The 12,828-nt window shown below is 41.9% G+C and overlaps 1 protein-coding gene across 1 annotated transcript; it reads right to left on the reverse strand.

Annotated features, from left to right (window-relative positions):
• Positions 1-1,645: 1,645 nt before the first annotated feature.
• On the reverse strand, positions 1,646-8,969 carry LOC119916772 (protein bicaudal C homolog 1-A-like). The gene is made up of 13 exons (XM_038736741.1): positions 8,658-8,969; positions 7,459-7,505; positions 7,002-7,071; positions 6,763-6,842; positions 6,432-6,593; positions 5,855-5,908; positions 5,390-5,605; positions 5,026-5,277; positions 4,780-4,911; positions 4,304-4,493; positions 3,316-3,449; positions 3,020-3,225; positions 1,646-1,697 (listed from the first exon to the last, which is right to left on the reverse strand). Exons 1-13 carry the CDS (start codon positions 8,932-8,934, stop codon positions 1,646-1,648), a joined length of 1,872 nt encoding a protein of 623 aa, XP_038592669.1. The 5' UTR covers positions 8,935-8,969.
• Between the last annotated feature and the right edge of the window lie 3,859 nt (positions 8,970-12,828).

The following is a 12,828-nucleotide window of genomic DNA, read 5'->3' on the forward strand; positions in this document are numbered from 1 at the left end:
TTGCAGGTTTTCCACGTCTCCTCTATATTCGAATTGAACAAGCTGGGTTCAGATGTTAATATGATCAACAACAGTGCGTCTCCTTGCCAGGATGTGGCATAGTTAATAAAATCTAATTGCTGAGACTGACAGATACACACATTCAAATGACAAACAAGTGACCCTGGGCCTTTTTTGGCACTGGGACAGGATCCATGTGTGAAAGTGTGATAAAACTGTAACAGCACTCTAAGGTGTGATAATAGGTTATAACTGGTGGGTGTCATTTGTTTACGTGTGTGTTTGTGTGAGTAAATGTCCCATTCACATACTGGCATATGTGTGTCTTAATGACTATGAGGCAGATGGCCCATTCAAACTGCTAATTCATAATCCCATAAAGCAACACTGAGGAATTTAGAACCATTTGGCCACAGATCTTCCCAGTACCTCTCATTCTGCATGATGGATGAGGTAGTGTTTCTTGTGTGTGTGTGTGTGTGTGTGTGCGCGCGCGTGTGTCTATGCATGTGGGTATAAGAGTGCGCATACAACTGTGTCTCGATGCATGTTGTCTGCATTGTGTATCTGCCCTGTGTGAATTAAGTAGGAGAGCCACTGCTACTCTATTATAACTTTGGCACAGCAGCCCATAAACAGGTCCTCTTCATCAGCTGTCTTGGCTATGAGCACTGAAATGGGCCCCCTCTATCAAGCCCCTGCCTCTGCTCAGGATATTAATGTGTTGCCTCCATAACGTGCTTGAAAATCTAAAAAGGTTTTTCATCCCGGATAATCATATGACATTAAGTCATGTTTTAAGAACAGTATGACTAAAACTTGTGCACTTTTACAGTAAATTCAATAATTTTAGAGTAAGATTTAGTGTTTGAAGAGCGGAGTTAATTTTCTAGTCTGCTCCCTGTTCAGCTCCAAAAACAACAGATTGGTTGTATATACTGTAGGTGCTAGTTGATGGGCAAAACATATACAGTAAGTATTTTGGACCAAATACACATGCAAATTTGTTTTCAGTTTAATTATCTGCAGTATACAGCACTATAGATCAAAAAAAATGCTTGCTTAGCAGTGCCGTAATTGTTGCTGTAGAAGCCTGTGCAGAGCTCCTGAAACCACAGACAGGAAGAAATATTAACATTTAGGAGCACTAACCTCTGGTAGCCTGCAGTTTCTTCTTCTCATAGTCATATCCTACAAAGCACAAACAAGAAATAGAGTCGGTAAATAATGCATGAAATTGAATTATTTTTTCTCTGGTTACTGAGGACAGGCAGGGAGAACCTAACCTGTGCTGTGTGGTAGGCAGTGAGAGATGACAAATAAGGAAAGCAAACAAACACAAAAGTTGATTCTCAAAATCAAATTGCACCGGGTCAGTGATGTGCAACTCAAAAGGTTACATAACTATAACTTCATCTCATACACCCTCTACAAAACACTTCAATACCTTAAGCATTAAGTATTTCGGGGTTTACACTTGATTGTCTTTCCCACTGAGATTTAGCCAAAATAATGTTGTCTATAGATGCAGTGCATCATCTTATGAAGAAACGGGTGAACAAAGAGACCTGTAATTCCTGTTTTCACTAACCTCAGCCTTGGATGAGTCAGTGCGAACATCCTGAGCCAGCCGTCATGTCTCTCCTCAGCTGTTCCTCCGCTCACTCCTCCCTCCCTCAATGTCTGCATTCAGTAATCTGGCACATTCAGGAGACACACAGACACAGATGGAAAGACAAGGTTAGGTTGAACTGGGATGGCTATGTGCAGCTTTTGAGAGCTTGTCAAGTCTTTCTTTCCCTAAAGCAACAGTAGTAACACTAAGGGGGATTTCAGAGATAGTATGTTAATGCTATACAATTATGGGATGTGTTGATATGAGAGAACTGCTCCGTTTCAACTGCACAGTATTATAAAGTGGTTTTCAAGAGAGCCACAAAGGACTCAACTAGGTCAACAAGCTGTGCTTTCTCTAACTTGGTTTTCAGTGTTTTCAGCAAGATGTGTAGATTCTCAACAGATCTGCTTTATGTGCATATTAATCATGCTGTAGGTATGTTCATAGTCATTGTGAGGACTCACAAAACCTTGGTCCCCACAAGGGCAACCATTTATTTTTAGGTTATGTCTTACTTTTTGTTGTAGGTATAAGAGAGGTGCAGACAGTACTGCTGCACTGGGGCCCGCACTGTATTGAGGGCCCTTAATAGAAGCAATCCCACTGGTTATGGGCTGTTCATTGTCATTTACATGGGAAAAATGCAATGACTTTCATCTATCTTTAGCAAACACACATTTCAACTCAACCTATTGCTTTCATACCGATTAAGTGCTATATATACACTCAAATGTGCATTTCCCCCTTTGCCGTGGGGTCTGACAACACAGACTTTTGCCCAGACGTCTGTAGCAAGCAGTAGGCTATAAGGTATACATTGAATTATGAAAAAATGATTCCACAGATTCAACAGAATGAATATAATCTTATTTTCTTTAGTATACATGTCACATAGCTGACAAATGCAGTGATGATTGCTGGGTAAAATTAATGCCCAATCTTAAGTTTCTATTTAATCATGTGACAAGACTCCAGAAACCGGGTGAAACGCAAAATCTGACAAGTAGACTAGCAGAGCACACGTGCAAGCTAGCAGTCATGCTATTCACACGTAAAAGTTGTTTCAAGAAGAGACAGAAGATAAAAGAACAGAAGAGCGGGTCCCAAAGCTCCCAAATAAGATTGTTTTGGATTACTGAGGACACTGTCAAAGATCTCGCTCAATACAAGCTCAATGGATGCCTTTCAAATGGGTGAGTAACTTTACAAGTGCTTTTTCGGTGGATTTGGTGTGGCTGGCGTGCTGCTGTTTTAAAGGCTGTTATCATTTCAGGGCCAGCTTGCCACTGAGTAGGCCTACCTGTTTAATTGTGTGGATGTGCTTGTATCAGAGTAATCAGAGCATTAATGGAGTGTCCTCACAAGTGACAAAAACAAGTGTAAGAATCTGTGAATGGTCACCTGTATGTTAACGCCTGCCCCGTTGAATGCCGTCTGCCCTGGACTAAAACCTTGGTAGTGTCAGGACCCTGGAGACTCCCCCTCCGACCCATTGATCCCACGCTGCTGATGCTGCTAACTGAATGACACCCTTCAGATGATAACATCACCATGGCCTGAGAGCTCTCATCCTCTGATTGGCCAGACAGGTCCTCATTTTCTAGGATCTGAAGAGGAAAAAATGTAATGTGTTGTTTTGTTTTTTATTGATGTTTATCTATCTACTGAGAGCAGTTTGACTACAATCAGGGACAAACCTTCTCCAGTGGTCGGCTATCTGTTCCCTTCAGTCCCATCCTCCCCTCATCAGCAGGAGGGGTGAAGCCTGGTGGAGGTGAGGGGCGGTACTTAGGACCAGTCAGCACATCTGGAGTGGGAGCAGGCACAGAGCCTTTACAAGAGGGGACATGAAAGATGAGTAAAAGATCACATTAAGTTGTGCTACCAAACAAAGCAGGTAAACATAAAAAACACCAAATGAAACAAAGACACATGTTTCCATCCACCCATTTGTTTTGCATATGTTGTGTGTATGTGTATGTGTGCTGTTATAACTTATAACTTGTCATATCGTTAAGGAGACTGTACACAACACAGGGATGATTACAGAATTTACAATATGTGATTATGTACTGCTGCCCCCATTAGATACTGTATGTGAAAAGAGAAATCAAATTACTTAATGAAAGTAACATAAATGTAAAGCCATCAACCGTATCATGATAAAATGATGACCCTTTACTTAGAGAAGAGTTACTGTTGCGCTTAGTGTTACATACCCCCCCATGTGTATTCACGTGACTGTGCTTTAAGGTGTTTGCATTCTCTTTGTCTTTATTTGTCAACTTCTTATGTGAACATACATTTATTCTGATTGAATATGTTTTGCCTGTGAAGAAAAAGTACTCAGATGTTCTACGTAAATGAAGTACTTGATTAAATGTCCTTTGTTGCTCTCCACCACTAGTTTTTGCTTGTGGAAAAAAATTAAAATCTGAATAATAGGTTGCTTTCCAGTTTCCATGACATTTGGATAGATACACACCTACACACATATGTGTGTAACTCCAGCCAGAGTGCTGATGAGTTCTGAGTCATGCACCTGAAGGTGGCTTCTGTGATTTTATGATTCTGTAAAAAAACCCTGGTGCAGCAGAGATGCCACAGCTTTGGGAAACATTTTTTCATATGTTTAGGTGTGTTTTCATACAAATGTATACACATACTGTATATGTGCATGCTCACCTTGCTCAGAGAGACGAAGCTGCTGCAGCAACATGTTGAGCCAATAGCTGGTCATTCCGCTGCCGGTTAACATGGGGTCAGGGGTCATCTCGGTTACCTTGGCAGTCTCACTAGAATCCAAACCGAGGAGCAGACGGCGGGCCTCATACAGACAGGAGATGTTCCTTTCCAGACCTTTCACCACTACTGACTGATAAATATACACCAATACAGAGTTTTACGTCAGTATTTAAACCACCACAGCACATGAGACAGCAAGACAGAGTAATGTTTAATCCAAAATGAAAGTGAACATTCAACAAATATTTCAATAAACATTTATTATTTAATCCAGTGCGTATGAAATAAGCAATCACAATATAGTCCTAGATTAACAGGGAATGTAAAAATAGGGAGAGGTAGCAAATAAAACAACAAAATTACCATTTATTTTAGATGGGGTGATTCTAACAATAACAAAGCAGCTAAAGTTGTACCTTGCTGGTCTGTTTTACTTTGGGCTTGACACTAATGAAGACTCCCAGGTTTTGCATCATCTGAGCCAGCTTACAAGGATCTGCCTCCCCATCTTCACGCATGTCAAACATCAAACACACAGGCAGACAGTCCTAGATGTGCACACAAAGACACATACACAGATAAACAGATAATGCACTTGCAACCTCTCGGAATTGTTCTTCAGCATAATTCTACCTAAACAAAAACCAAACACCCCGCTGTACCATGAGCTGCTGCCGAGCCAGACACACTCCGTCAGGGCTGCCCTGGATGAGCAGCGAGGGAGGGCTCTGAGGAGCACTAAGGTCTGGTAGAATGATCTGGGTCTGGGTCTGGTGCATGACGCTCAGGAAGTGAGCTCCATTCTGCCCCAGCAGAAAGAGATGCTGCTGGGAGGTGACATCCAGCTGGCTGCTCACTACACCACATGTGACCTCTGACCCCAGCAGCAGGTCTATCAGGATGCAGGTCGCCTTCTGCCAGATGACAATGTATACATACATTACATGAAACTATATGATACACATTGATTAGACCCTATTCTAATGAGTGTAAACTGGATCAAAGTCCTCTGTGTTTTACACTAACCTTGACAGCAGCTGCATTGCCCTGCAGGCCCCAGACGGTGCAGCAGCTTTCATAGAAGGTGGGTTGTGCCTGAGGATGGGGTGGCACGGCCCTGAAGCTCACACTGACCCCCAAAGTCTGCACTACCTGTTGAATGAGTGGGGAGCCTGCATCTGGCAGACCCTGGGGCATCAGGCTGACTGGGAGGTTAAAGCTCAAGGACAATGGCTGCAAGTCCTAGGACAAAGAAGATTGAATGGGAAACAAGGGAAAGAGTGTGATGGAGAGGAGTCACACAGGGGAGGGGGTAATGAAGAGATGTGAGACAGCGGCTTTTTGACAAATATACCTCTCTTCTTTGTGTAGGCCATTCTATTAATCATTCTTTTGAGCGCTGTGTCTTGACGGGAGTGAAGAAGTTGGATTTTGAGTCAAATACAAATCTATCCTGGGTAGTTTCTGCTCAGATTATACATGACCACTCACTCTTATCCTCCTCCTGGCTTCCTCCACTCCTTCTATGGGCCCAGCGATGGAGACCTGGTAAAATGAGAAAACAAATGGCTTTTTAATTAAGGTTGTTTTCAGTTCCTTAAAGAGGTCATATTATGCTCATTTTCAAAACCCTATTTAGGGGTTGACTGAGCTCTGTTTCTACATCACAGTAACAACTTTATGTCCGTTGACTGCCTGGTCAGTAGCTAGTGTTTGGAAGGGAGAGGAGAGGCAGCTGGTGGACGTCTTGTCTTGTGCTACAGCTCAGAGAGTTTTTCCACCGGTGTTTTTGAGGGTGTGTACTAGCCAGTTGGCGAGCATTATGACGCACATTTTGCTGTGAAGTCACAGGGATCTAAGGGAAAAGGCTGGACAATAAATGAGCTGTTTTCAGGCAGTTCAGAGCAGTGTTTTCTGTGGGAGATGGGCTTTTTCACTTTGCAAACCTAGTACATGCACAAAAATTATATGACTCACTAAAGGAGAGGGGAAAAGCCAAAAAGAATAATACCACCTCTTTAATTGTCAGTCTAACTGTTTAGTGGCTCACTGCCTTAGTTATTGTTACCTGGTTGCTTTTCTCTCCGGTAGCACTGTGGCGGTTGGAGTCGGGAAAATGGATGTGACAAGATGTGACCTCCATCACCTTTTTGATGTTTCCACCGCCTTTCCCAATCACGTGGGAGTGCTCTGTGTAGGCCACGTCCATCTTTAGAGTCACCTTGTTCACCTGGATTTCATATAAACAGTGTTTGGGTTTATTTTTTAGTGCAGATTACTTTTCAATACTTGGTTAAAGGGAAGCAGTAGCAAAGTATAAATCATGTAAGAGCATGTCTTCATCTGTACATTGTTGACATTATTGTTCAGACAATTTGTGAAAATTAAATAACCCTCACCCTGGTTTCCAGCACTTCTAGTATCTTCTTTTTGGCTTTCAAAACATTGGCTCTCTTCCCTTCCACCTTCACATGTGGATCTAGAAATAGGAGTTTAGTTTTAATGCTGTACACAGTATGCTACAGTAAATGGGCAATGATAAATCAATTTGTGGGAACATAGAAAAACGTGTGACAGGAAGGAGAAAAGTGCAGAGACCTAATAAGGGGTGAGTAGTGAAACATCAAGAGTCTGTCACCTTTCTTTGACTTGGCCCCAATTTTCAGCTTGGACGGCCACTTCACCTGAGTGTCGGTTTCTCTCATCACCTGTGGAAGCACAAACAATAGGAGAGAGTGGGAAACAAGGGCAGAGCTGTCATTGTATGCCGCAAAGATACACACGCACACAAATCACCACGCATACAATCGGAGCACACACATCAACACTTCCAGACTCCAGTCCAGACCAAAGCCTCATTTGCATTTCAAAGACTGCAATTATCACCTCCATAAAACTAGCAATCATTGGATGCAGAGTATGGAACAAATGTTAAAATGGAGGCTTTCACTGATCTGTAAGCTACATTTAACCAGGAGCTTTCTGCACTGATGATTATCGGTGGCTTTCACTGAGGAGGGTTAGGGGTTAGGGCTCTTTTTGTTTAATCTTCTGGTTTATGAATAACATGTTTCCTGGTGTGGAGCTCTACTTACTCTCTCAAAAAACTCCTCTCCGGTTTCACCATCTCCAAGTGTTGGAGCTGAAAGACATATAGCAAGCAAACATAAAGAACAGACACAATGAAGACACATTTATAATCTTCCGCAGTGTGATTTGCCATGTTGTGTTGGTCAGCAGTACACAGCTCCGTCGTTTGCAGCGCAAGTATTCAATATCAAGCATGTGTGTAAAGTCAACTTTTAAATTTGCCAAGCAACTGGAACAAGAGGTTGCCGGGAACATAAACAATTTTAAAAGGCCATCGCTCCACAGTGACATTTACAGGGTACGGGGGGACTTAGGAACGCCCTCAACCCCCCTCATCACTATGGGTTACTCTGGCCAGAGCTGAGGAATGGGAAGAGAACAGTATGGGGTGGAGAGAGAAGGTGGTGGTTAGGGGGAGCAACCACAAATTAGCCTAGAGACAGCTAATCACATCAATGGCATTTGCTGACGCAAAGACCTCCCACTTGACTAAAAAATTAAATAACAACTGTAAAATCAAGAAGGAATGTGTAAAAATAAAAAACAAAGCACTCCTTGGCCTATCAGAGTGAAGTGTCAAGTGCAGCCTGACAGATTGTCACCTAGAGGGACGAGATACAAAATGTACTGCCTGACTGAGGCTGCGCAAACAGACAGTCACAAAAGCACAGTCACACCTGCACACACACATTAAAACAAATTCACTCAAGCTTTCCCAACAAGAGTCTGCGCAAGGACAAACAGACAAATATCAGTCTCTATCTGGAGCAGTAGCACACTGTCAGAAGGAGTTTCCCCAGTAACACAGGGGAGGCATTTGTCATAAAACCAGAACAGCGATAACTTGCAGAGGCAGACTTCTGAATGCATAAGCCATTGCAGGTCATAAATCATGGTGATACAGCAACAGGAGTTTAGTGGATGGCAGTAATACTGATGGTGAGAACAAGGGCACAGCCAGCTGGAGGCCCTGACAGACACCCAGGGTCAGGTAGATAAGATAGGAAGAGCACACAGGGGATGGCGGGGGTGTGCATGACAAGCATCCAAAACACCAAAACAGAATAACTTTCAGAAAAAGCAGCTTATAGAGAAGAATGTGAGAATTAAGTTGATAACTGTCATCTGTGCCGGTGGAAAATCATGGAGCTCAGGTGCATGGTATTGACAGCAATGTGAGCATTGAACTGCTCAGCTCACTCACCATACAACATGGTCTCCAGCTTCTTCCTGTCGATCCTGAACCTCTCCTCCACCCATTCCGGGTCCAAACTCTGCGCTTTTGCATTCTCCTGCCCCGGCACAGAGCTTTCTCCCCCTTCCTCCTCTTCCTCATCCTCTTTTTCTTCTTTGTCAAGTTGGGCCTCACTGGACTCAGGCTTTCTTGCTGAGCCGGGTTCTATGCTAGTATCCAAGTCAGGCTGCTGGGTTGCTGTGGTTGTCGGGACCGGAGAGCTCTCCTCTGTGGTGGTGGTGGCCATAGCAGGACTGAGCCTTCGTCAGTGTGTGTGTGAGGATGTGTGCATTTGTGTGACCAAGGAGACCGGCAGGGAGAAAGAAAGGGGCGAGAGGGGCAAGAAACACCCCCTTTGCCTTTCCTTTAAATCCCCCGCCCCCTTCACTTAATTTAGGAGTCAAATCTGACTTTTTTTTTTCTCTCTCTTTAAGCTGTTTGAGGTTCGAAGGATTCGCTGCTGATGCCTTGCATTACAAAGACATACAAGGAGAGTCACTCCTCTCCTATAACAAAGGCCATTACTTCTCTATGGGAGGGGCTCTGGGCAGACAAACAAAATCTACAACTTCAGCTGAGGCTCACTCTGCTGTGAACAAATCCCCTGTAATCCTCAATTCAGCGTCCACAGATTATGTGGATAGATAGCTGAGGCCTGTGACAGGACAAGATCACGCCCACACAGAAACACACACATCCTGGAAACCATCCTCACACCAGCAAACACAGCTAACAAAATAAACAGGTCATCTGTTGGGTTCCATGTCTGCCCTCCCTCCCCTCCCTTTGAATGAGAAGATCGAGGGCTTGAGATTTCAGAGGTCAGGGTGAAGGTACTGGAGGGGTGGATCGTGAGTGTGTAGTGTTTGTGTGAAGGGGGAGCTTGCAACAATGCTTGGGATAAAAAACTCTCCCGTTATTATTGGTACTCATATCCTTTACTCAAGTAAATGTGCCAATACCACAATGTAAAATACTGTTATAAGTGAAAGTGGTGCATTCAAAGTCCAACTTATAAAAGCCTTATCAGCAAAATATACCTAAAGTGTACTTATTCTGCGGAGAATTGTTTACTGTTGTAGATAAGGTCACAAGATAAATCTGAGGGGTCATGAGATTAATAATGGGGGAAAAGCTAAGAAGAGAATATAACAGAAAACAAAAGGTTCTGCTGCACAAGTGTATTTGTTTTCTCTAACCTTTGCTTTTGCATGAATTTTTATGAATCACTGGATAGTTTAACCTCTTTGGGCCTCAGTCTTAAAAAAGAATTAAATGAAACCTTAAATAAGATTAAAAAATTGCTTAGCACTTATTAAGTCCCCTCCCCGCTTTACATTTCTCAAATCTGAGAACTCGACTGAATCATGGGTAAAACAAACTGCTCAATTAGTCAGGTCAAGAGGGACTCTATTTCCAGCTCACCTCTGTGTTTTCCATATTGCCCAGACAAATCTGGCCTCGGGCAAATCAGCAAACATTATTTGGCAGTGCAGAGATCTTGCTAACATTACCAACTACTGCAGGCTAGACTTATTTGCCTGAGGAGGGTGGTAAGTAAAAGGCATGATGACTGTGTCACCATGGAAACTGGTCAGGGAGTGAATATATATTAAGTTTAATCTGACTCCACAACTGCAAATCTCCTCCCTCCAGCCCCCCCGTTAAGCCCCATCTGACTGGAAGAGTGTGTGTTGCCAGTAAGAGTCAAGGCGTGCGTCACTGTTTGACCCATGAGCAGAGGAAAATAAAGCCGAGCCATCCTGCAGGGTGACTGATGAGCTCTGGATGGTTTACTAAATCAACCCCTGAACCCATGAGTGAGTCCTTTATTCATCCAGAAAGATAGATAGATCATACTATCCTTTTCTGGTTAAGGCACAGTCTCCTTATTCACTGCACCACCCCACAGCCCATTATACATTTACTCTAAGGACTGAGCTGCACTCTAATCCTGAGAAACCTTAACTGGATGTAAAAAAACTTCATGTGCCCTCAGAGAAATTGTGTATGAGAGAGAGAGTGCAAGAAGTCTGATGGTCTCTATGTGTTATTCATGTCTATGCAGAAACTTGATTTGAAAATAAAATATTGCTTCCCTCTGTGAGCTGAATCTCTACAAATTATTGATTTTGGGAATCAAGGAATGTAATGTTTGACTAAACCTCTGAGTCGTAGGCCTTTTGGAAAATATCTTGACATATCACAGTAGAAAAATAACAGGTGTAAATAATAAAATCAATTCAGTTTATTGCTTCAGTTTCAAGGTCCTGGTATTGTGCATGTTGGCTCACTGTCACACTGCCGTGACTCAGGACACTTGAATAGAACTGAGCCATTGTTGATGTCATTAGAAACATCTGTGCTACAATTTCATATGTCTTTAAGATTAATGCACAAAGAGAGATAAATTCACATTTGTTTACATTATTAAGAGCACTCTTCACATTTGTCACCCAGTTATCATCCTCTTTGCACAAAGAACATCAAAAAAGTTTCACAAGCAGACATTTAGACCTAACATGTTCCAAGCCAAGGTCATGGTCAAATCCTTCCCCACACCTCCGGAACTAAATGTTTGAGGGGAAAATATATTTATTTATTAATTTTGGATGGCGTAAAAGTAGTCAAAATTTTAAACAAATATCTAGTCTAAGAACTTGAATCAGCCTACAGCATTCCCACTGTCTGCTACATGAATGATTGACCCATCCTTATGGAATCATTTAGACACATTAATCATTAATAAACCACAAAATCCAATATGTGTGCACACAGCATTTAATACACAATACACTTACCGCATACACATTTGCCTATATAGAAAGTCCCAGGAGATGTCCAACAATGGAACTGTTTGAATATAAACATTATATACAAATACAAACAAACATAACAAAATCTACATATATGCACCAATTCATGTCAGTTAACGCATTGTATGTCTGATTCCATTCAAGGATATGTAGCCTATTATATATAGTACACATTGCAGGAGCCATTTATTTTTATTTTTGGCATGTAATGTTATTTTGTTTAGATATATTTTGCAGTAGTATTTACAGTGGTATAGTAGTATAGACACTTGGTGGCAGTCTTTTGATACACAGAGTTTGTATGTAGGGGCATAGGTGACAGGAAATGGTAGGCACAGGTAGGCAGGTAGGGGGGCCGTACAAAGTTCTTACCACACCAGAACAGACAAACATGCTACAACTTGCAACAATAGAATTGAACACCTACTGCTTTTTCATATCTTTGTACAACTGCATGCTAATGCAATAAACCACAAACTCAACTGTAAATAACAAGTGGAAGGTACAAGGTTTATTAGTCTAATACAGCACAAGGCTACATAACGAAACAAAATTTCTAGCTCCTTCATGCTACACACACAACATATATTGTTATTATAAGTGTAGGCCTATATTAAAATATGGTAACATAAAAAATCAACTAAAACAATATATATAGCTATTTATATACATATACAGCCCAAACATTCCACAGTGCATTTTCTGAATTTGCTTCTGGAGTGAATATAAACAGCAACCACCAGATGATAATATGAAAGTTTGATCTTCACAATGAACAATCTGACATTTGGGAAACAGTGTCCATCTTTGAGCACCAAGCATCATCAATAGACAGTAAAGAGTCCACTTCCATCTTCCCAGAGTCTTGTGCTGACAGCTCGGAACATGGACCACCTGCCGAGTGCTTAATCCGGGATGTTTTTGAAGTCTATTGTGTCTGCGTATGATTTCACCCCTGCCTTTGTATAGTTGCAACTTGAAAAAAAAGACATTGGTAAAGTTGAAAATTGCTTTACCCACATAAATTATGAAGCTTTTATCTATCATAGATAAATGTCACAGGCATTCACCTGCTCAGTTCGGCCAAACAAACACTCATTAAGCATGCAGACCACCAATCTCCATTAAGCAAAAATGAAGTAAAGACATTCATTAGTACATGCACAATCAATATGGCAGGAACATTGGGATAGTAATGAAACTGAAAGACATCTATTAAATATACAATATTGGTGCAGGGAGGATAGTGGGCTGGAAATGAAGGGAGGGAAATATAATCACTCCTCTGAGAATACAGGACATACAGGTCTCAGCCATATTTTTAT

The sequence above is a fragment of the Micropterus salmoides genome, unplaced genomic scaffold (assembly GCF_014851395.1).
Source record: "Micropterus salmoides isolate LMB-PRFRI ecotype aquatic unplaced genomic scaffold, ASM1485139v1 Ms_hic_scaffold_2166, whole genome shotgun sequence".
Lineage (NCBI taxonomy): Eukaryota > Metazoa > Chordata > Actinopteri > Centrarchiformes > Centrarchidae > Micropterus > Micropterus salmoides.

Excerpts from the sequence above, each read along its gene's own strand:
- LOC119916772 (XM_038736741.1), bottom strand. The coding sequence starts at position 8,934 with ATGGCCACCACCACCACAGAGGAGAGCTCTCCGGTCCCGACAACCACA. Across the intron at positions 7,072-7,458 it reads GAGAGGAGTTTTTTGAGAGA|GTGATGAGAGAAACCGACAC; the intron begins GTAAGTAGAGCT and ends GTGCTTCCACAG. Across the intron at positions 3,226-3,315 it reads ATAGCCGACCACTGGAGAAG|ATCCTAGAAAATGAGGACCT; the intron begins GTTTGTCCCTGA and ends TTTCCTCTTCAG.